The 25,590-nt window shown below is 41.3% G+C and overlaps 1 protein-coding gene across 3 annotated transcripts in view; it reads right to left on the minus strand.

Moving 5' to 3' along the window:
- Positions 1-25,590, minus strand: part of lrmda (leucine rich melanocyte differentiation associated) — a 1,080,961-nt gene that overhangs the window by 1,040,977 nt on the left and 14,394 nt on the right. For all 3 annotated transcript variants that reach the window (XM_038783193.1, XM_038783192.1, XM_038783197.1), the window contains exon 2: positions 21,389-21,489. In XM_038783193.1, coding sequence (XP_038639121.1) covers positions 21,389-21,489 — 101 coding nt within the window. The remainder of the gene's footprint in view (positions 1-21,388; positions 21,490-25,590) is intronic.

Raw genomic sequence — 25,590 nt, forward strand, 5'->3', positions numbered from 1 at the left:
TTAGAACATTTTCCCCATAACAACCTGCCCCAGAGTCACCTAATAGAGAAACTACTTCACTGAATTTGCACTTAAGTGCAAGTACAGCAAAACCATTTTATTCATACTGCAGTTTATGTATTAGCATTCAGAATTTACATGTAATATTGTTTACTTTTTGGACAGTGAAAACATGCCCTCAGCAATTATGCGGTTGTAAAAAATTAAATATCTGTTCATGTTGATGGCTTATGATGTCTAGATTGGACTGCACAAATTAATAATTTGATTCTACGTATTAATATTTAAGCTTTCCAATTTAACAAACTTATCAATGTTTTGAAAGCAATGCGAAAGTTCAAAATTTTAGAAATAGAGGAAATTAATAGATTTGTTGTATCAGCAAAAATTAATCCCTACCTGTATTTTGCTGAACATGATTAAATGGAGCCGTAGGCAGTACTCTTCTTCAATTATCTCAAAATCGTTGTCCAATTTTGAATGAAGGCATTAAAATTAGTCAGATGTGTTATCGCACAGAAAGATAACGTTTCAAAAAGAACAATTATGTATTTTTTTAAATCATAAAATGCAATAACTTAAAACTAGAGAGTATGTAACATATTGTACATGAAATGGAATGGTGTTCAGATGATTTAATGAAATTGGTGAGTTCAAGATTCATCTCCGACAATTGTGAAGCTTGTGGTATTTACAGAAATCTGAACTCTTAAATTGGCATACAGCACAGCCACACATCTTTTACTGCAGGTAACACTCACCTGAATCACAAAAATATGCTCAAGGTTCAGGTTGGGCCATTCCCTGGGTTTGCACCTCAACTGGAATATCATCTCTGCCATTGTGTCTTGTGACATGCGAGTCTTCCCTTCAAGGACAAATGTATTTGTGCAATGCACACCACCATGAGGGTCTGACAGAAAGAGGCTCCAAACACACACAAACACTGCTTTTAAGAAGGACCCCCCCCCCCCCCCCCACCCCACTACTGTGAGGCTTGTGAAGCCACTGCTTACTAAAATGGCACCATCCCCAGTAACCAGCCCAGCCATACAATATATGACATTGGTTTATGGCAGCCGCTCCAACTAAGGTGCACCACCACCCTGAATATAATAGGCTACATGAGATTGTTTAATGCATTTAAATTTTGGCTGTTTTTTTTTAAAAATTCTTGCCGCTGGCAAGGCCAACATTCCCAATTGTCGTCAAGAAGGTGGCGGTAGCTGTCTTCTTGAATGGCTGCAATCCATCTGTGCAGGTACACCTACAATGTAGCTCAGAAGGGATTTAAAGGATTTCGATCCAGTGACACTGAAGAAACGGTAATATAGTTCCAAGTCAGGATGATGTGCGTCTTGGAAGGGAACTTTGCAGGTGGTGTCATGCCAATACTTTTGCTGTCTTGTCCTTCTTGGTTGTCGAGGTTGTGGGTTTGGGAAGTGCTGTTCAAGGAGCATTGGTGAGTTTCTGCAGTGCATCATATATATAGTAAACTGTGCTTCAATGGTGGAAGGTGCCGATCAAGCAGTCTGCTTTGCCCTGGATGATCTTGACCGATTTGAATGTTGTTGGAGGTGCACTCACCTGGGCAAGTAAAGAGATTTCATCACACTCCTAACTTGTAGACAGTGGACAGGCTTTGGGGAGTTAAGAAGAGAGTTACTCTTCTCAAAATTTCCTCCGATCTGCTTTTGTAGCTACAATACTTAGGTGGCTGGTCCAGTTCAGTTTCTCATCTTTGGTTACCCCCTCAGATGTTGACTGCGGGGGGGGGGGGGGGGGATTCAGCAATGGAATGTCATTGAAGTAGAGATGGTTGGATTCTCTCTTGGTAGCGAAGGTCATTTGCATGACACAAAATATTACTTGCCACTTATCAGCCCATGTTGTCCAGATCTTGTTACATAAGGACATGGTCTGCTTCATTATTTGAGCAGTGGTGCTGAACATTGTGCAATCATCAGCAATAATCCCCACTATTGACAATAATAATACAAATTAATGTCACAAGTAGGCCTCCAGTAATACTGTAATGAAGTTACTGTGACAATCCCCTATTCGCCACACCACGTCGTCTGTTCACGTACACTAACTGAGAATTCACAATGTCCAATTCACCTAACAAGCACGTCTTTCGCCATACCGCGGCGTCTGTTCGGTTACACTGAGGGAGAATTCAGAATGTCCAATTCACCTAACCCCGAAGGAAACCCCACAGACACGGGGAGAATGTGCAGACTCCGCACAGACAGTGACTCAACCCAGGAATCGAACGCAGGTCCCTGGCACTGTGAAGCAACAGTGCTAACCACTGTGATACAGGGAAAGTCACAGTCAGAGCAGCTGAAGATCTTTGCACTTTCCTCAAAATTTGCACGATGTATGGAGCACCCTCAACAATGTAATGTTACCAGATGACATTGACCCTTGGGCAGCACGGCAGTACAGTGGTTAGCACAGTTGCTTCACAGCTCCAGGGTCCCAGGTGTGAATCCTGACTTGGGTGATTGTATGGCGTCTGCACGTTCTCCCAGTGTCTGCGTGGGTTTCTCCGGCTGCTCCGGTTTTCTCCCACAGTCCAAAGATGTGCAGGTTAGGTGGATTGGCCATGCTAAATTGCCCTTAGTGTCCAAAAAAGGTTGGGTGGGGTTACTGGGTTGTCATGGGCTTAAGTGGGTGTTCTTTCCAAGGGCAAGTGCAGACTCAATATGCTGAATGGCCTCCTTCTGCACTGTAAATTCTATGACTCTTACAGGGACTGGAATATGTCAAACCTAAACCTTGAAAGTTGATGCAAATATTTTCCCCAGTAGTGTTGTCAGCTTCATTTCGAAGGTTCATCAGTTGCATAGCATAGAATGCAATTCAAAGTAACACTGTAATCAAAGATGCAACCCTGACAATCTTATAAAGTATTTTGCATTCTTACTAGAGTAATTGGACATCATTGGGAAACTTTGGACCACAAAATAACTGTCCTCATCAAATGGCTAGGCGTCAGGGTTTTGGGCTCTATGACAAATGATGGCTGGGAATTAATTTTACTGATGGCACAATTACTTAGAGCACATGTTTCTGTATGATGAAGATATTGCTGACCACCAAACTAGGCATCGAGTCTGTAAGACTGCCTGAATGCAAAGTCAACAGCAGGTGACATGGTGAAACATGCTGAAGTAAAACCTACTTTGGTACTTACCAGCATTGTCCTATTGTGATCGAAGTGAATGCTGCCAGACATTTGAAGGCTCACAGCTGCGAGACTGAATTGTAATATTGTACACAATGAAGCCCAGTATCATTAGCGCAATGAAATTACAATAAATAGCTTCTGTTAATCCAAAAGTATTTCCATTACATCCTCAACTTAGATTTGCCTGCGCTTGCGTCCTAATTTAACATCACCTTCCACATAAACTCATCGACCCACATCCAAACTTCACAATCACAAAGCCTTACTACCTTTGATCTCCTCACTTCCTTGCTTCCCACAACACTACTTCTCCATCCCAGCCTCCAACTTCTTTACTACTATCATCTCCCTGAAAAAAAACTACCCTCAGCTTGAAGTTACATATTTCTCTTCTCGATCATCCAAAGCATTGCCCTATCGTTAACATGCACAACAGGGTCCTTAACCTCTGCCTTTATCATAATCATCCCCACAAAGTCTCTCAGTTTCCCACTTTCGTACATGTACAATTCCCATCACTGCAGCTATAAGTCTGAGGAGTTGTTTCTCACCATTTACAGCTGGACAACGTTATCAATTGTGGATCTACCATTACTCCACAGTGGTCCTGTATCAGTGGTGATTGGGGGAATGTGTTCAGATTCCCTCTTTCACCTCTCTCTATTCCATCCATTACTACACAACTGTTAAACATGCAAAGAATATCAGCTTTTTCAACTTAAAAGGTCATGACTGTTTGCCCAGCTGTCTCAGCCTTCACCACTCTCCTGACATTTCTTGCCCATTCTACAAACCTCACATAGCTTCTTAGCCCATCCCCAGAGCCATTGCATGAGCATCGTTTATGTTTCTTCGACATGCTGCTCCTGAACCACATAATATCTAGGCAAGAGGCCAAGTTGCATTATGAAATCTGCCAATACCAGAGGCTCCAGAACCTCTCTAACTATGCCTTCAGACACCTCTGCCGATTCATCTCCTAATATTGCTTGGTATCTAAATTTGTTTCATTAGATACCTTGGCATTGTTACGAAAACAATGGTGGTTTTAAGGGACTTATATTTGTATTGGCAAACATAGAAATAAGTGTGTTTCATTTAATGTTTCTGTCCCTAGAAGGGTAAAACCTAGTTAAATCCATGCTGGAAAAGGTGTTTGTATGTGTGGGGGTTGGTTAAGTTCCAACTGTTTCTATTGTGCTTGGAGGGGTCTACGGCATGAAGAATAAATAAAAGAGACAGGCCAGGATTCTCCGCCCGGCCACATTTCTGCCCCGACCGGCCGGCGGGATTCTCTGTTACATCAGCCGGTCAATGGGGTTTCCCATTGTGGGGCAGCCCCACGCCATTGGGAAACCCCCGGACGCCAGCATAACAGAGAATCATGCTGGCAGAGAATCCCAGCCATAGTATGTCAGTGTTTTTTAGGAAATGGGGCCTTGTGAGGTTGAAACACTTTTAAGTTTTGTTTTAGCTTATTTTATTGCAGTTGAAGATAGGGAGTGAGAAAGAAGGCAGCTCTCACAGCACTACTAGAATAAGTAGTTGGATTAGACGGCTACAGAGGGAATATCTCTTGCAGGTTTGCTGGAAGAAAATCCATACCATGAACTATGGTTAAGAAAAAAGTGCAGACATCTGAAGAGCAGCTAGTTAAGGTAAGTAGAAAAAGCAAGAGAAATTTCCAAGATCAGAGGTTAAAAGATACTAGAACAGAGCACTGTTAAAACAGATAGAGCAGAGATGCCAGATATGTCTGTGATTTTCAGGTCTGTAAGATTTTACCACAGCCTGTGGCATAGGAGTTGAAATAATTATGGAAATTGGTGGCTAAATCTCAGAGTTTGGGGGAAAGCAGTTAAGGCAAAAGAAATCCTAAAAAGGGTTTGTGTCAAATTCTGGACTAGGATCACTGTTAATCTGTGGAACAGAAGCTTTGTTTGAAGGCGCCATTTGGAAAACCTGGTCTGGATTTCAAAATGCAAACCGATAAGAGAGAGCATACCTATGAGAGAAGATTTTAAGATGTGTTCTTGGGAGTTGAGTTTGGAAAATCTCACGTAGTAATCATCTGGAGGGATTCAGAGCTGAAATCCACTGACACTTACTTGGGCTTAGCGTGGAGTGTGCATTTGACCAGTCATGATGTGTGCCTAAATGGGACTTTTTGTGTCAGAGACCATTGTATCTGGGGTGTAATTTGTTAATCTTTAAATCTGTGTCTATTTATTTGATAAACTAAAGTGTGTGTGTGGGGAGAGGGGTGGGGGGAGAAAGTAGAGGATTATTGTATAATACTCCAACTTTTCGTAAATGTTTCTTCCTTATTGTTAAAGCTAATTAGCGGCTTGCAATTCTATTCCTCCATGTCTTACAATAAAAAGGTTAAAGTTACAGCCATTTGAGACAGCCTTCCATTCTTGGATCTTCCTGTCCAATTCTAACATCAACTGGGATCGTAAAAGTATGTTATGCCATCTTAAAAAGACCTATATAAATACAAGTTGCTTCTATTGCATAAGTCTTCTTTCCAACTTCAGAGCTGGAATTTAAATCGTGGTATCAGATTTAATGAGTCATAAACATTTCAAAACAAAGGGGAACAGTTGGAGAAGGATCTGAATAGGTGAAGAGAGTGGAAAATACTATTTAAAGGTCTGAACATGAAGCTGTAGAAGAGACTAACAATGGGAATACAAAACAAACTGCGACAGACTAGATAAAACAACATAGGATTAAGACCTCTACGTTTGGGAACGAATCATCAGCAAACAGTGTGTCCTGGTGATGAAAGATACAAATCAGATCTTATAAATGTCAAGTGATCATGCACAAATTTCTGCACCCCTCGGAGCAGTGTGTGCAGTCCCAGGCACTATCAGAAGGGTGTGAGCTTCTTGGTTTGGAGTATGTACAAAATATGACAAGAAAGTTGATGAAAGGAAAGATCATGGAGAATAAGAATGCATTCAGTATGTCTTAAAAAAAACCATGATTTTTGGGATAATCTTAACCAGCCTTAAAAACAGAAAGAGATTCACGAGTTTAAATAAACTCTAAAAGAACAGGACCCAAGTTCAAGATTAGATGAAGGAAGGGTACACAGAATAAAGGTGCAACTATTTAAAACATAAAGCATGAATAACTGGACTAGTGTCCAAAGGGACAACTGCATTGGGGAAAGTTGTAAAATTCAACAGGGTGCTAGATAATATTTTGATTGGGCTTTGAAGGATATGAGAAATGAAATAGCATATGGCATGGCCTGGGGACTACATAAACCCCAATCCTGTACAATCCTCTGTTTTAAATTGCAGTGGTTTCAAGTGAAGGGGCAATGTCAGTGTGAAGAAAACAAAGGCAATGTTAAGGGATTTATATTTGTATTGATAAACATTAGAAATAAGGTATAGTTTTAAGTGTTTCTGCGATTGGAATGGTAAAAGCTATCGTTATATTCCTGGACAAAGGTGTTTTTGTTTGTGTGGGTTATCCTATCTAAAGCCTTCACATCCTTCTGGTAGTGTGGCAGCCAGAATTGAACACTATACTCCAAGTGTGGCCTAACTAAGGTTCTATACAGCTGCAACATGACTTGCCAATTCCTATACTCAATGCCCTGGCCAATGAAGGCAAGCATGCCGTATGCCTTCTTGACTACCTTATCCACCTGTGTTGCCCCTTCAAGTGACCTGTGGACCTGTACAACTAGATCTCTCTGACTGTTAATACTACCATTCACTGTATATTCCCTACCTGTATTAGACCTTCCAAAGTGCATTACCTCACATTTGTCCGGATTAAACTCCATCTGCCATCTCTCTGCCTAAATCTCCAAACGATCTAAATCCTGCTGTATCCTCTGACAGTCCTCATCGCTATCTGCCCTTCCATCAACCTTTGTGTCGTCCACAAACCTACTAATCAGACCAGTTACACTTTCCCCCAAAACATTTATATATACTACAAATAGCAAAAGTTCGGGCACTGAACCCTGCGAAACACCACTAGTTACAGCCTCCAATCAGAAAAGCACCCTTCCATTGCTACTCTCTGCTTTCTATGACCTAGCCAGCTCTGTATCCATCTTGCCAGCTCACCTCTGATTCCGTGTGACTTCACCTTTTGTACCAATCTGCCATGAGGGACCTTGTCAAAGGCCTTACTGAAGTCCATATAGGCAACATCCATTGCTCTACCTGCATTAAATCATCTTTGTGACCTCCTCGAAAAACTCTTCTGACCTCTCCTTCACAAAACTGTACTGCCTCTCGCTAATACGTCCACTTGCTTCCAAATGGGAGTAGATCCTGTCTCGAAGAATTCTCTCCAGTAATTTCCATTCCCTATGTTGCTGAAAACAGCGGGTCTGGTGGCCTGAAGTGCATGTTTTAATGCAAGAAATATAACGGATAAGGCAGAGGAACTTAGAGCTTGTATTAGTACTTGGAATTGTGATGTTGTTGCCATTACAGAGACCTGGTTGAGGGAAGGACAGGATTGGCAGCTAAACGTTCCAGGATTTAGATGTTTCAGGCGGGATAGAGGGGGTTGTAAAAGGGGTGACGGTGTTGCGCTACTGGTTAGGAAGAATATCACAGCTGTACTATGGGAGGACACCTGAGAGTGCAGCGAGGCTATATGGTAGAGATCAGGAATAAGAAGGGTGCCGTCACAATGTTGAGGATTTACTACAGGCCTCCCAACAGCCAGCAGTAGATAGAGGAGCAGATAGGTAGACAGATTTTGGAAAGGAGTAAAAGAAACAGGGTTGTTGTGATGGGAGACTTCAACTTCCCCAATATTGACTGGGACTCACTTCGTGCTAGGGGCTTGGACGGGGCAGAGTTTCTAAGGAGCTTCCAGGAGGGCTTCTTAAAACAACAAGTAGATAATCCCAGTAGGAAAGGAGCTGTACTGGACCTGGTTTTGGGGAATGAGCCCAGCCAGGTGGTAGAAGTTTCAATAGGGGAGCATTTTGGGAACAGTGACCACAATTCAGTAAGTTTTAAAGTGCTGGTGGACAAGGATAAGAGTGGTCCTTGGGTGAATGTGCTAATTGGGGAAGGCTAATTATATCAATATTAGGCAGGAACTGAAGAACCTAGATTGGGAGTGGATGTTTGAAGGTAAATCAACATCTGACATGTGGGAGGCTTTCAAATGTCAGTTTAAAGGAATTCAGGGCCGGCATGTTCCTGTGAGGAAGAAGGATAAATATGGCAAATTTCAGGAACCTTGGATAACGAGAGCTATTATAGGCCTCATCAAAAAGAAAAAGGAGACATTTGTCAGGGCTAGAAGGCTGGGAACAGACGAAGCCTGTGTGGAATATAAAGAAAGTAGGAAGGAACTTAAGCAAGGAGTCAGGAGGGCTAAAAGGGGTCATGAAAAGTAATTGGCAAATAGGGTTAAGGAAAATCCCTTTTTAACATACATAAAAAGCAAGAGGGTAGCCAGGGAAAGGGTTGGCCCACTGAAGGCCAGGCAAGGGAATCTATGTGTGGAGCCAGAGGAAATAGGCGAGGTACTAAATGAATACTTTGGATCAGTATTCACCAATGAGAAGGAATTGGTGGATGCTGAGTCTGGAGAAGGGTGTGTAGATAGCTTGGGTCACATTGAGATCGAAAAAGATGAGATGTTGGGCGTCTTGAAAAATATTAAGGTCGATAAGTCCCCAAGGGCCTGATGGGGTCTACCCCATAATACTGAAGGAGGCTAGAGAGGAAATTGCTGAGGCCTTGACAGAAATCTTTGGATCCTCACTGGCTTCAGGTGATGTCCCGGAGGACTGGAGAATAGCTAATGTTGTTCCTTTGTTTAAGAAGTATAGCAAGGATAATCCAGGGAACTACAGGCTGGTGAGCCTTATGTCAGTGGGAGGGAAATTACTGGAGAGAATGCTTCGAGACAGAATATACTCCCATTTGGAAGCAAATGGATGCATTAGCAAGAGGCAGCACAGTTTTGTGAAGGGGAGGTCATGTCTCACTAACTTGATAGAGTTTTTCGAGGAGGTCACAAAGATGATTGTTACAGGTAGGGCAGTGGATGTTGTCTATATGGACTTCAGTCAGGCATTTGACAAAGTCCTTCATGGCAGACTGGTACAAAAGGTGAAGTCACATGGGATCAGGGGTGAGCTGGCAAGATGGATACAGAACTGGATAGGTCATAGAAGGCAGAGAGTAGCAATGGAAGGGTGCTTTTCTGATTGGAGGGCTGTGACGAGTGGTGTTCCGCAGGGATCAGTGCTGGGACCTTTGTTGTTTGTAGTATATATAAATGATTTGGAGGAAGACTGTAACTGGTCTGATTAGTAAGTTTGTAGACGACACAATGGTTGGTGGAATTGTGGATAGCGATGAGGACGGTCAGAGGATACAGCAGGATTTAGATCGTTTGGAGACTTGGGCAGAGAGATAGCAGACTGAATTTAATCCGGACAAATGTGAGGTATTGCATTTTGGAAGGTTTAATGCAGGTAGAAAATATACAGTGAATTGTAGAACCTTCAAGAGTATCGACAGTCAGAGAGATCTAGGTGTCCAGGTCCACAGGTCACTGAAAGGGGTAACACAGGTGGATAAGGTAGTCAAGAAGGCATATGGCATGCTTGCCTTCATTGGCCGGGGCATTGAGTATAAGAATTGGCCAGTCATGTTGCAGCTGTGTAGAACCTTAGTTAGGCCATACTTGGAGTATAGTGTTCAATTCTGGTCGCCACACTACCAGAAGGATGTGGAGGCTTTAGACAGGGTGCAGAAGAGATTTACCAGGATGTTGCCTGGTATGGAGCGCATTAGCTATGAGGAGTGGTTGAATAAACTGTGTTTGTTCTCACTGGAATGACGGAGGTTGAGGGGTGACCTGATTAGAGGTCTATAAAATTATGAGGGGCATAGACAGAGTGGATAGTCAGAGGCTTGTTCCCAGGGTTGAGGGGTCAATTACTAGGGGGCATAGGTTTAAGGTGCGAGGGGCAAGGTTTAGAAGAGATGTACGAGGCAAATTTTTTTACACAGAGGGTAGTGCCTGCCTGGAACTTGCTGCCAGAGGTGGTGGTGGAAGCAGGGACGATAGTGACATTTAAGGGGCATCTTGACAAATACATGAATAGGATGAGAATAGAGGGATACGGACCCAGGAAGTGTAGAAGATTTTAGTTTAGATGGGCAGCTCGTTCAGCACAGGCTTAGAGGGCCGAAGGGCCTGTTCCTGTGCTGTACTTTCCTTTGTTCTTTGTACCACTAATGTAACGTCTGTTCCCAGACTTCTATCCCTGACAAATGCCTCCTTTTTCTTTTTGACGAGGCCTGTAATATCATTGTTATCCAAGGTTCCCGAAATTTGCCATATTCATCCTTCTTCCTCACAGGATCATGCCGGTCCTGAATTCCTTTCAACTGACATTTGAAAGCTTCCCATATGTCAGATGTTGATTTACCCTCAAACATCCGCCCCAATCTAGGTTCGCCAGTTCCCGCCTAATATTGTTATAATTGGCCTTCCCCCAATTTAGCACATTCACCCTAGGACACGCTTATCCTTGTCTACCAGCACTTTAAAACTTACTGAATTGTGGTCACTGTTCCCAAAATGCTCCCCTATTGAAACTTCTACCACCTGGCCGGGCTCATTCCCCAATACCAGGTCCAGTACAGCCACTTCCCTCGTTGGATTATGTACATATTGTTTTAAGAAGCCTTCCTTGATGCTCCTTACAAACTCTGCCCCATCCAAGCCCCTAGCACTAAGTTGAGTCCCAGTCAATATTGGGGAAGTTCAAGAAATCCTAAAGGGATTGGTGCAAAATCTTGGACGAAATTTTATCGTTAAAAAGGGAGCAGAAGCTTTGTTTAAAAGTGTTCTTTGGAAAACATGGTCTGGATTTCGGAATGTAAACCATTCAGGGAAAGCCTACTTGATTTTAAAGTGTCTTTTGGGAGTGGAGTTTGTAACCTTTCAGGTGACAATGATTTATGAGGAGACATCCACAAACACTTGGGTTTCATAGTGGAGAGTCTATTTGCTCACAGTCATCTTGTGCGCTTAAAAGAGACTTTGTATTAGTTAGACCATTGTAGGTTAAGATTTACTTTGCAATCTGTGTTAATCTAAAATTTGTGTGCAAACTAAGGTTGGAGTAAAGGTGTATTGTATCATAAATTGTTTTTTTCATGTTTAATAAATGTTTTTTTCCCCAGTTGAAAAAATAATTAGCAGTCCTGCGACTGGGTTCCTCCATATTTTATTTTTTTAAATGTAAAAGTTACGGTGTTTTGTGCCAGGGTTCCATTCTGGGATCTTCCCGTCCAGTTATAACACCAACTGGGCTCATAACATTAGTTTAGAATATCTATTGATGTATTACTAGTAAACAATGTCTCATAGTCAGTCACATTGAGACCACCAAAATAAAGACAAACCAATTTACCAGGAGACCGCAATGAAAATTATCAATTTTATTTGCCTGCATACAGGTTTAGGATCAGCAGAGATTCAAGGTGGAGAGATGGCTGTGGGAGGTGGGATGATGGGGATGGAGACAACTGGTGCTCAAAGTTATACATTCTAACAGATAACAATGAGCATTGTGGAGCCCAGCAACAGTTTAAGCATCTTATGTGTTCATAAATCAAGATGGCTGGCACACACAAGCCGGCCTGCATATGCTGTTCCATCACATTGGTAAATATGTCCACTGTTATTCTAATAAAGAAACTTGGACTTGAGACAAGAACTATTCAATGATGTTAGCTGAATAAACTGTACATAAACACATTCATATATCATACCTACTTAACGGAGTGTAGAGGCACAAGTAGATAATATTGCAGAAATAAATCTTCAATTAGTATAATCAATGAAGTACATTGTTAGTGTTTTGGTGCAAAGGTCAGTGGCAAAGCACTCTCACATTTTAGTATTTAACTGTACTACTTTAGAAGTTGTGTTTTTTCTAGCAAGGCTTCATGCTGGTCAGGTATTTATCAATTGAATTTGCTTTTTCATTCGTTCAAGGAGGCTTCGCTGCCATTTATTGCCCATTCCCAAATACCCTCAGAAAAGGTAGTGGTGAGTTGCCTTCTCAAACCATTGCAGATCATGTGCTGCACGTACACCCAAAGTGCTGTTGGCGAGGGTGTTCCAGGAGTTTGACACAGCAACAGTGAGGAACAGTGATATGTCCAAGTCGGGATGACGAGTAGCATGGAGGGCAACTTCCAGGTGGCGGCGTTCCCAGGTATCTGCTGCCTTTTTCCTTCTAGATAGTAATGGTCATGATTTGGAAGATGATGTCTAAGGAGCCTTGGTGAGTTCCTACAATGCATATTGTAGATGGCATTGCTGCCAATGTGCATCAGTGATAAAATGTGCAAGAAGGTTTTGGTGGGGTGCCAATGGGGTCAAGCTTCTGGAGTGTTATTGGAACTACACACATCCAGACAAGGGGTGTGTATTCAATAACACTGTGCCTTGCAGATAGTGGATCTTTGGGGAATCAGGAGGCGAGTTACTCACCACAGAATTAGCTGCGGACCTGCTCTTGTAGCCACGGTATTTATATGGCTAGTCCAGTTCAGTTTCTGGTCGATGGTATCTCTGGAATATCAATAGTGGGGAGGATTCCGCAATAGCAACATAATTGAATGTTAAAACGCATGGTTAGATTTTCTCTGGGAGATGGTCATTGCCTTGCCTGGTGTGGTACAAATGTTACTTGCCACTGGCCAGCCTGAGCCTGGATTCTGGTCCAGGTTTTACATTTGGACATGGACTGCTGAGTATCTGAGGAGTTGTGAATGGTCCTAAACATTGTGCTGATGATTGCACACATTCTCACTTCTGACCTTCTGGTGAAAGAAAGGTCATTGATGAAGCAGCTGATGTTGGTTGAGTCTGGAACACTACCCTGAGGAACTCCTGCAATGATGTCCTGGAGCAGAGATGACTGACCTCCAACAACCACAAACATCTTCCTTTGTATGACTTCAACCAGCAGAGTTTTCTCCCCCATTTCCTATTGACTCCAGTTTTACTAGTGCCCATTGGTGCCACACTCTGTCAAATGCAGCCTTAATGGGAAGGGCAGTCATTCTCCCCTCACCTCTGGAGACTATGTCTCAACTAAAGCTGTAATGAGATCAGGAGCTGAGTGACCCTGGTGAAACCAAAACTAATTGCCACTTGATAGTATTGTTGATGACTCATTCTGTCACCACTGATGATCGAGATATCGGTACATTGACTGATGCCTCAATCCCCTCTCTCAGGGAGACTGATTTTCCACATTGCTGGGTAGATGTCAGTGCTGTAGCTGTACTGGAACAATTTGGCTAGGGGTGCAGAAAGTTTTGGAATACAAGCCTTCAATACAATTATATTACCTTTTAACAGTGAGGTTGAGTGTCCTGGGTTATGGAAGATATAGATGGGATGGTCAAATGGGCAGATAAGTGGGAGATGGAATTTCACTCTGAAAAGGTGTGAGGTGATACACTTTGGAAGGAGTAATTTGACAAGGAAGATCTAACACTGGGAAGTTCCAAAGAACAAAGGGACCTTGGCATGTTTGTCCATCGATCTCTAAAGGCAGAAGGGCAGGTTTAAAAGGTGGTGAAGAAGGCATATGTGACACTGGCTTTAATCAATTGGGGCACAGATTACAAAAGCAGGGAGGTCATGATGGAACAGTATCATAGTATCTTAGAATTTACAGTGCAGACGGAGGCCATTCGGCCCATTGAGTCTGCACCAGCCCTTGGAAAGAGTACCCCAATTAAGCCCACACTTCCAACCTATCCCCATTACCCAGTAACCCCACCTAACCTTTTTTTAGATACAAAGGGCAATTTAGCATAGCCAATCCACCTAACCTGCACATCCTTGGATTTGGGGAGGAAACTGGAGCACCCGGAAGAAACACACGCAGACACAGGGAGAACGTGCAGACTCCGCACAGACAGTGACCCAAGCCGGGAATTGAACCTGGGACCCTGGAGCTGTGAAGCACCTGTGCTAATCACTCTGCTACCGTGCTGCCCTCTGATGAACTTTGGTGAGGCCACAGCTAGAGAACTGAGTACAATTCTGGTCGCCACATTACAGGAAAGATGTACTTGCATTTTTTGTCATTTTTATATATGACCCGGAGGAGGGCGTAGAAGGATCGGTGAGTAAATTTGCACATGACACTAAAGTCGGTGGAGTTGTGGACAGTGCTGAAGGATGTTACAAGTTACAGAGGGACATAGATAAGCTGCAGAGCTGGGCTGACAGATGGCAAAATGGAGTTTAATGCAGAAAAGTGTGAGGTGATTCATTTTGGAAGGAATAACAGGAAGACAGAGTACTGGGCTAATGGTAAGATTCTTGGTAGTGTGGATGAGCAGAGGGATCTCGGTGTCCATGTACATAGATCCCTGAAAGTTACCACCCAGGTTGAGAGGGTTGTTAAGAAGAAGGTGTACGGTGTGTTAGCTTTTATTGGTAGAGGAATTGAGTTTCGGAGCCAAGAGGTCATGTTGCAGTTGTACAAAACTCTGGTGCGGCCGCATTTGGAGTATTGCGTGCAGTTCTGGTCGCCGCATTATAGGAAGGATGTGGAAGCATTGGAAAGGGTGCAGAGGAGATTTACCAGGATGTTGCCTGGTATGGAGGGAAGATCTTATAAAGAAAGGCTGAGGGACTTGAGGCTGTTTTCGTTAGAGAGAATGTTAAGAGGTGACTTAATAGAGGCATACAAGATGATCAGAGGATTAGATAGGGTGGACAGTGAGAGCCTTTTTCCTTGGATGGTGATGTCCAGCACGAGGGGACATAGCTTTAAATTGAGGGGAGATAGATATAAGACAGATGTCAGAGGTAGGTTCTTTACTCAGAGAGTAGTATGGGCGTGGAATGTCCTGCCTGCAACAGTAGTGGACTCGCCAACACTAAACGCATTTAAATGGTCATTGGATAGGCATATGGACGATAAGGGAATAGTGTAGATGGGCTTTAGAGGGGTTTCACAGGTCGGCGCAACATCGAGGGCCGAAGGGCCCGTACTGTGCTGTAATGTTCTATGCAATGGAGGGGCTGCAGAGAAGAGCCTGGAATGGAACATTTAAATGGCTTGGGTTATTTTCTTTGGAGCAGAGAAAACTGAGAGATGACCTGATTGAGGTGTACAAGATTATGAGGGGCATGGACTGAGTGGATAGGGAGGAGCTGTTCCCCTTAGTTGAAAGATCAGTTACAAGTGGACACAAATTCAAAGTGAGGGGTGGGAGGTTTAGGGGAATTTGAGGGGAAATCTTTTTACCCAGAAAGTGGTGATGGTCTGGATTGCACTGCCTGAGAGGGTGGTAGAGGCCGGATGTTTTACATCCTTTAAAAATTATCTGGATGAGTACTTGGCATGCCATAACTTTCAAGGCTGTGGGCCAAGTGATGGCAAGTGAGGTTAGGTGGGTACGTCAGGGCCTTTCTTGAGTCAGTGCAGACTTGGATGGGCCGAAGGGCCTCCTCTGCACTGTAGTATTCTGTGAATACCATTACCAGAATGCTGTTACTGTCCATGGTCTTTGCAGTACCCAGTGCCTTCAGCCATTTTTGATATAACATGAAGGGATACACCAGATCGGGATGGGGAGGAAGAGAAATAGTGAAGTTGGCTCCAACATGGTGAAGAAAGATTGAAGACCAGTCAATAATTTTGCAGTAGCAGACTCTGTAATCAGAGGTTTAAATCTGGCAGGTCCTAAATGTCTCCAAGTTCCTGTTCATTGGCCAGCTAACCCAACTCACTGACGGCAGCTGGAGGAGAGGTTCATCACTTAACTGGCTCATTTTCAGCAGGCACTTTACCTTCCCATAGATGACCTCGTATATCTAAAAACTCATCCCAGGTCACAATTCCTCCGATTGACAGTTCCAGATAGCCATACAAACTAATGACTTAAGAACTAGGGTAGTCCTACCTGAATAAGATTACCAGAGCTCACGATGACAAGCTATGCATTGCATCCAGCTAAACTGCAGCAGCAGTTTCATGTAATTGCCAGTTCTCAGGTCTTGCCAAATTTTGTCTATATTCTCAGAGTTTAAATGAAAGAGGGTGTGTATTGCAACAGGTCCATAGCATGCACACCATACCATGCAACAGGAAACTTGGCATGTATGGATCTGTCAGCTGTATTTGGAGAGTCTCGGCATAATGAATCTCTTGGGAGGTTAGATACATACCTGACCAAAACAATATCTATAAAATATCAATTATTGCATAAATGACTTGGAATCTAAGGATCTGCATATATTTAATATTTTCAGTTATGATTTATGTCATGTGAATATGCATTGTTCAGTTAATTCAGTTAATCTATCATCAACAAAGAAATAGCGAGGCATCTGGATGGAAATTGTCCCATTGGGCAGACGCAGCATGGGTTCATAAAGGGCAGGTTGTGCCTAACTAATTTAGTGGAATTTTTTGAGGACATTACCAGTGCGGTAGATAATGGGGAGCCAATGGATGTGGTATATCTGGATTTCCAGAAAGTCTTTGACAAGGTGCCACACAAAAGGTTGCTGCAAAAGATAAAGATGCATGGCATTAAGGGTAAAGTAGTAGCATGGATAGAGGATTGGTTAATTAATAGAAAGCAAAAAGAGTGGGGATTAAAGGGTGTTTCTCTGGTTGGCAATCAGTAGCTAGTGGTGTCTCTCAGGGGTCAGTGTTGGGCCCACAATTGTTCACAATTTACATAGATGATTTGGAGTTGGGGACCAAGGGCAATCTTTCCAAGTTTGCAGACGACACTAAGATGAATGGTAAAGCAAAAAGTGCAGAGGATACGGGAAGTCTGCAGAGGGATTTGGATAGGTTAAGTGAATGGGTTACGGTCTGGCAGATGGAATACAATGTCGACAAATGTGAGGTTATCCATTTTGGTAGGAATAACAGCAAAAGGGATTATTATTTAAATGATAAAATATTAAAACATGTTGCTGTGCAGAGAGACCTGCATGTGCTAGTGCATGAGTCGCAAAACGTTGGTTTACAGGTGCAACATGTGATTAAGGCGGCAAATGGAATTTTGTCCTTCATTACTAGAGGGATGGAGTTTAAGACTAGGGAGGTTATGCTGCAATTGTATAAGGTGTTGGTGAGGCCACACCTGGAGTATTGTGTTCAGTTTTGGTCTCCTTACCTGAGAAAGGACGTACTGGTGCTGGAGGGTGTGCAGAGGAGATTCGCTAGGTTAATCCCAGATCTGAAGGGATTGGATTACGAGGAGAGGTTGAGTAGACTGAGACTGTACTCGTGGAATTTAGAAGGATGAGGGGGGGGGGGGGGGTCTTCTAGAAACATATAAAATTATGAAGGGAATAGATAGGATAGATGCGGGCAGGTTGTTTCCACTGGCGGGTGACAGCAGAACTAGGGGACATAGCCTCAAAATAAGGGGAAGTAGATTTAGGACTGAGTTTAGGAGGAGCTTCTTCACCCAAAGGGTTGTGAATCTATGGAATTCCTTGCCCAGTGAAGCAGTTGAGGCTCCTTCATTAAATGTTTTCAAGATAAAGATAGATAGTTTTTTGAAGAATAAATGGATTAAGGGTAATGGTGTTCGGGTCGGAAAGTGGAGCTGAGTCCACAAAAGATCAGCCATGAATGGCGGAGCAGGCTCGAGGGGCCAGATGGCCTACTCCTGCTCCTAATTCTTATGTTCTTATGTAATTGTTGCAATGCTGTTACTCTGAATGCAGTGTTTCATAGAATTTTCTGCATTGCATTTGCCTCCATGGCATATCCTTCCTGAATTCTGAACATGTTTTGCCATTTCCTAGGTTACCTGGACTTTTCACACTGGCATGTTTCAATGGTACAGCGGAGCCAGAGGTTTTCTAGTAATGCATGTAAACAAATAAAACATCACCACCTACAGTTTTGCAAGTATGGTTCTTGGGCTTTCGCTGCTGTAATTTGTTTTTGAAAAATACCATCCACACTACAGCCTACTGAATGGTGCAGCTTCCAAATGACATATTCCAAATACCACAAATAAACGTAGCTATGTTTCACTGGCAAAATAGTCCATCTTCATTGTGCAAACATTCTTACCAGGTCTGGAACATTTCTGTGATGTTATTACACACTACTGACAAGTACTTTTGAGCTTTCTTCATCTACTAGCTACTGCCATCCTACCCTGAAAATAGGCCAACGGCCTGAAAATGGGCCAACTTCTTTTTAACTATGAAATTGTTCATGTCTCACCAATGATATCTGTTACCAATGGCTTTCTCAAATGTATAATAACCAAAACGCACAAACACTACACGCACAAAATGACTTGCACATAATTGAAAGAACACCTGGAGTTCACCACCATGGAAACAATTTTCTTTCTTCTATAAAGAATAAAAAGCTATTGAATTATTTGATCAGTTTTGCAATATTTCTAAAATATAGCATATGTCCCAAGAAATTACTATTGCCAACATTAGTCAATTAATACAGGCATATGCCAATCCTCAGTCTATTTAAAATGAGTCACAGCCTTCATTAAAATTGTTGGTAATAGGGTATATAAGAACATAAGAAACAGGAGCAGAAGTAGGCCATTTTACCCCTCAAGTTAGCTCTGTCATTCAATAAGATCATGGTTAATCGGATTGTGGTCCACTTTTCTGCCATACTCCTTGACTCACATGTCAATGAACAATCTAACTCTGCCTTGAATATATTCAACAGCCCAAACTCCACTGCTCTGAGGAAGAGAATCCCAACAATTAACGTAACTCAGAAGAACCTCAGTCTTAAATGGGAGACCCTTTATTTTTAAACTATGGCCCCTGTAGAAGCCAGGTATTTCTAATACACTTAATATAGGTAAAAAGCTGCTTAAAGCATAAATATTAATTCCCAGTTTTAAAATTAAAGAGAACATATAATTTGCAAACTCATGTTGCAATTAACACATAAGTCTGATAAGGTCATTACATTTTTCCAAGGACAAGGGTTGAATCCATGGCAACGAGGAATAAGAATGAAGGATTGTACGATTCTCACGCCGCTTGAGATTAGGTTGAATCATATCCCATGAACTATGTTGCCTTATTTTTAATAAATGGAAAATTAAAATATCGAATCAAATATAATATATATATATATTTGATTCCAACATTCTCATTATAACGATTTTATAAAAGACTGAATTGAAATAGACAGTTTTGAATTATATTTTCTAAGTTATGCCCAGCTTGGCATGACGAGATAACATAAGGTCTCCATTGTTGCAGTAATAAGGTCAGCATGAGGTCTCTATTGTGGCAATAGGTAGGTCAGCATTAGACCAGTTTTTGCTGGTTTCGATAAAGCACAATATTGCATTCTTTAACATGCAAGCAGGCAACAATTGGAAGTAATGTTACATAGTGAAGATGGACAGCTTGCTATCAAATCAAATGTGTTTGAGTCAAACTCAAACCAATTAGGATTATATTGGAGTGTGATCGGATTGCTTAAGACAGATATGAAATAGTATATCCATGGACGATTTGGCCACCATTTTGAGACAGACAGAGAGAGAGAGACAGAAAGACAGCCAGAGAGAGACAGAAAGAAAGAGTTGCGAGAGACAGAAAGAGAGAGTTGAGAGAGACAGAAAGAAAGAGTTGAGAGAGTTAGAAAATAGTTCTGTATTCATATTTCATTTTCAGACTTTGACTTTTAAAGTTGTGTTCGGGCTCTTGTCTCAGAAGATAATTCCTGTGATTCTTTGAAAAAAATCAAATTGTCTACAAACTACCTTTTAAATGATTTTCAAGTTGTAACCAATGAACTCCAAATAAAACAATTCTTATTTGCACCTGACAAGTTTTTAAACTTGAATTTCTACTGAGTTTCAGCAATGTACAAGAACAACCAGTAACCCTGAATTGAATAAACTTCGTTATCCTAAGATCCTTCAGCCCCCTTAGTTTTAGATTCTGCCCCCTCCCCACCCCCAAGCCACCACCACGGAGAAACATTGGCATCCACTCTGTCAAGACCCCTCAGAATGTGACATGTTTCAATAATATCACCTCTTATTCTTCTAAACTCCAATGAGTATAAGACAAGCATGTTCAACCTTTCCTCATAAGACAACTCCTTCATTCAAGAAATCAGCCCAGGGGACCTTCCCTGAACTGTTTCTAATGCAAGTGTCTCTCATTCAGTACATTGACCAAAACTGTACACAGGGTACTTGATCGTTAAGTAGCAACATACATTTAAACTTTAACTCATAAACTAAGTAATAGAATGCTGTGTGTTCTCTTAAGCCAGCAATTCAATGTTAATATTAATACCAACTTGTTCATATGTGTATATGCGTAGTAAACACATTAAGATCAACGGCTATAATGTTCCCAGGTAAAAGTACTTAAAACAATTACTTCAAACAGCTCTACTATGCAAACAGTGAATGCAATTTTTATATGTTCCCATTCACTGGTGAGCAGCAAAAGCCCACCATGAACCTGTGCTGACCTAGCCTCATTTGAATAGAATGCATAAATGAATAAATTGTCAGCTTGACAATGGGTGGAAGCAGAAAATCCAGTGGCCCATCTGCAGAGCGTGAGACAGAGAATTTAATCTCGTACTGTCTTCCAGAAATCCACCACAAACTTGATTTTTAGCCTTGTCTGAGTAACTTCCAGGAGACAGAGATATAGCTGCATTCTATTCAGAACAAGTGGGTGGCTGAGCAGCAAATCATGGAAGTCATAAATGCAATGGTGACCCTGATTTAAATATATTAATTGAATCCTGACTCCCCATTTTAAGGTCAAAATTGCAGCAGGTCACCTGCTAAGTTGTATATAGAATTTTTTTTCTTTTCTTTTTCTGGCAAGAACAAAGTGATAGCACTTGTGTTCCAGTTACAAGGGGAATCTCATAGAGTTGGTATTCCAAACACAAACATTCAGTGATCAAGAAAATATGTCAACGTTCACATTATGATGACTAAACTCCATAAAAACACCAGTGGTTTGCAACAAAATTGACATGTGTCACAGAGTCATCGTTAACTTCATACAAATAACCAATCGTATAAGGAAATACTACTCATGGAACGTAGATGCTCTATTGAATTTAGACAGTGTTATTTATACCTAGAGCCATGTTGCTTATGAATTGCACCTTACCGTAATAAATTGAAACTAAGATCTAGACGCTTCGTGAAATGTCCATACTCGCGACCAAGAAATTCTGGAACACCTTCACAGTCCTGACCAATATAAGAAACCTGTACAAAATATAAATTGAAATAAAATGTTGAATAATGAAGAAACAAGCAAATCACATTAACTTTTGACAGAATTATATTTGCTGCACATTTCAGTTGAATAGCACTTCAAGAATATTATTCTGAATATAGTTATCTGCATACCAGGAGCAACATCAAGCATACTGAAAAATGAGGCAGCAACCTGGTGAAGCTAAAACAAGACTACTTGGATGCCAAACAGTATAAGCAACAAGTAATAGACACATCCCCATCCTCAATGATGGAGGAGCCCAGCACATGTGCAAACAACAAGGCTGAGGCATTTGCAAAAATCTTCAGCCAAAAGTGCTGAGTGGTGATCTATCTCAGTCTCCCCAGGAAGTCCCCAGCATCACAATCTTCAGCCACACCTCAAGAGATCATTTTTATACTGCTTTGTTCCTGATTTCAGTTTTTTCTTTCTTGGATGTTCACCAGAGATCCTGGAGCTCACACCAGCATATTAGTAGTATTATTATAATAATAACTTATTGTCACAAGTAGACTTCAATGAAGTTACTGTGAAAAGCCCCTAGTAGCCACATTCTGGCGCCTGTTCTGGGAGGCCGTTATGGGAATTGAATCCGAGCCGCTGGCATTGTTCTCATTGCAAGCCAGCTATGTAGCCCACTGTGGTAAACCAGCCCCAGGCACATCGTTTTCTTGCTGTGGACTCTCCCAAGCAGCTCACACCACCACTGCTTTGTCCTGTTGTAGACTCTCCTGACCAGCTCTCTCCAGCAGATTTATCTGCGAGATCATGGCCTGTTTGTGTTGGTGCATGAAAAGGAACGAAGCAGGGGATGTAGTGGAAGGATGTGGAATAGGGGGGCCCGGGTCGGGCATAATTAAAGAAATTCCAATGTTTTCAGCAAGTGTGTGTGAATTTAAAGATAAAGTTACAATTCGTGATTTGAGATGGTCGGCAACTTCAAAGGATATCAAGCAGTAGTCTTGGTTCAGCCGGTACATCGGTCTGGGGCCCGGAGAGCCAAGAAGGGGCCCGTGAATCTCTGAAGGGCCCTTAAAAATCATAATTAATTAGATAAATAAATCTCTAACTTCTTTCCTGAGATTTGTATTCTAACTTAATAAAATATAATTGCTTTTAAAAAGAGCAATACCAAATAAAAATGCAATAAAGAAACAAACAAATAATCACTCAGTGTATGAAGGAACGAAGCAGTGTTAAACGGATGTAAAATGGAGTGGAGGGGGGGGGGGGGCTGGTTCACCCGGGTCGGACATAGTTGGAAATCCACGTTTTCAGCAAGAGTGTGTGAATTTAAAGATAAAGTTTCAGTTCGTGATTTGAGATGGTCGGCAACTTGAAAGGATATCAAGCAGTACATAGGGTCGTGAGGTCACCGAAAAGGAGAAGCGGTACCTTTGACCGTGAATCATGAGGTCAAAGATATTGAAGTGATAAGCCATGATCGGCAAATTCAAAGGGTTGCGACTTGTAACACTACACTGGTATCAAACTGGACATGTTAACTTTGGTCATGGGACCATTCTTAATGTCTTACTATAGTCGGACCAAACTTCTAAGTTTCAACAGTTGTCTCAGTTGCTTGCTGGTGTGAACACTGGACAGTGGATTGTCTCCTCTTCTGAAGCTGCATAGGCCACAGTAGTATTGACTAAAGAACATAGCCTATTGAAGTGTAAGTAAGTTATTTTATATTTTTTATCTAGTAGGGGTTTATCTGGCGTTCCTTCAAGTTATTCTTGCAATCATCAATATTAATTTTTCCCAATGTGGGCTATTTTTAATTAAGTTTTTATTTCAGGAATATTACCCCTACCAGCATGGAAAAGAAAAAGCATAAATCTGGGTCACTAAAACGCAAAGAACAAAAAGAAGCAGAAAGGAAGGAATCAACCAAGCAATGCAGGCCTATTACAGAGTTTATAATACCACAAGCACAATCCACATCAATATCCAGTTCTGCAATAAATAATCAAGAAGCTAGAAACAATGCTCATGGTGATGATGCAATGACATGCGAGTTACAAGAACAGAGAAGAGCTACTTTGAATGTAGAGACAAATACAAGTGCATCCATTACTAATCAATCCAGGCCCAATCTTTCTTCTGGCTTCCTTGTTCCGGTATCTGTACTCCCTGTAGTTGCAACATCTGAACGCATAGCTTCAATAAGTGACAGGGAATCAGATATTCCTTCAAGCATAAATGACTTGGTTTCTGAAGCACATCCTGTAAATGAACCTATGCAAGAAAATGAAAGATCAATTACTGGAATCTTCCAATATCCATCACGAGCAAAGCTAAAACAGTTTTTTGCTGAACATCCACTTCAGCACTTGATGATCTGCCATTTGATGCTCGTTTGTATGAGAGGAAAATTATGAATGACTCAGTCCCAAGAAAATGGCTAACATATAACAAAGAAAATAGATGCTTATATTGTTCATACTGTTTAGCCTTTGAGTTTCCCAACACTTGTAATCCATCACCCTTTGTACGTTGCTTTAGTGACTACAGGCGTATTAGCCAGAGCTTGACTTTACATGAATCGACAACACATGTCAGAAATGCTCAGCAATATATCAGTGCGGTTAATGATGGCACCTTGGATAATTTTTTTAGAAAAGTTTGATGCAAAAACAAAACATGAAGCAAATGTTTTACTTCAAAGTCTTCTAAAGTTTGAAACCATATTGACAGCATTTACTTGTATATATCTGAAACTACAACCCCGTTATCAAGTTATCTACAGAAAAGTGGTTTAGATATGTTTACTGCATGGAGTTTGGTAGATTCAGCTACAACAAAATTGAAGGAACAGACAAGAACATTTGATAACGTTCACAGCAAGGCTTTGGAATTTGTAAATAAATGTAATGACAGGATTTCACAGATGAATATGGATGAAAATCAAACATTGGAAATTGATGCGTTGGAAACAGCATTGCCAGTTAAGAGGCAGAGGGAGAAGAAAAGAATGGCAGATGAGCTTATTGATGATGAAAGAAATTCCTCAGATTCTCTAGCTGATTTTCGAGTAAATGTGTTTAACCTAATAATGGATCGCATTGTCCAGTCATTAGAATCACGCTTTGTACAACACAAACAGTTGTATAAAGATTTGTCCTGCTTGGACCCAGCAAAGTTTAAAACTATTGCAGAGAAGGGCCTTGAAGATGAAGCATTGGAAGGTATTATTAAGCTGTTTCCACAAATCAGTAAAGATCAAGTAATATTGGAATTGTTTTCTTTTGCTTCAAACTTTAATGTATTAAAGCTATTGCTTAATGATGGTGAGAATATGGATTCCAGTTGCAACAATTATAAAATTTGCAGCACTTGCCCATCGTGTGTACTAAAAATTCTGGCATCCAACAGACTTCATGACAAGGCATATGATAACCTTTATGAACTTTATAAAGTCATCTGCACGCTATCAGTTACTCAAGTCCAATGTGAGAGGACATTTTCAAAGCTAAAGATCATAAAGACAAGGTTAAGAAATTCGCTGTCTGAGGAGAATTTGGAATCATACATGTTGCTATCCATTGAAAAGGAATTGTTAGATGAATTGGATGCAGAAGCAATTATTGGCAGATTCGCACAATCATCTAGCGAACACAAACGATTGCTCTTAATATAGTGGACTGCATGCAATGCTCTATTGTGCTATATGTGTAAATTGTGCAGTAAACTATTTAAAAATATCAACCAATTACTTAAATTTAAAAAATAAATAAAAAATTCAATTATAACATTCTGTATTTACATTTGGTATCTACTGCCAGTAATATGTACAGTACATGTACACTGTAATTACTAAGAAAGACACATTTTTTCCATAAACATTTTAATTGTACCCTTTTTTCCATATGTATTTTTTGAAAATTTTATTTATTCGTTATGAAAATTAAATGATAGCATTGTAGTTGTGGGTGGGCCCCCTTTGTCTCCTGGCAACCAATATTTTTAGACCCAGTCCGCCACTGATCAGGATCGAACCCGGGTCTTCTGCTCTATAGGTAGCAGTGCTAACCACTGTGCCACCCCATTCAAATCCATTGCTAATTTCATCATTAAGTGCTGTG

Source organism: Scyliorhinus canicula, chromosome 22 (genome assembly GCF_902713615.1).
Source record: "Scyliorhinus canicula chromosome 22, sScyCan1.1, whole genome shotgun sequence".
NCBI classification, from domain to species: domain Eukaryota; kingdom Metazoa; phylum Chordata; class Chondrichthyes; order Carcharhiniformes; family Scyliorhinidae; genus Scyliorhinus; species Scyliorhinus canicula.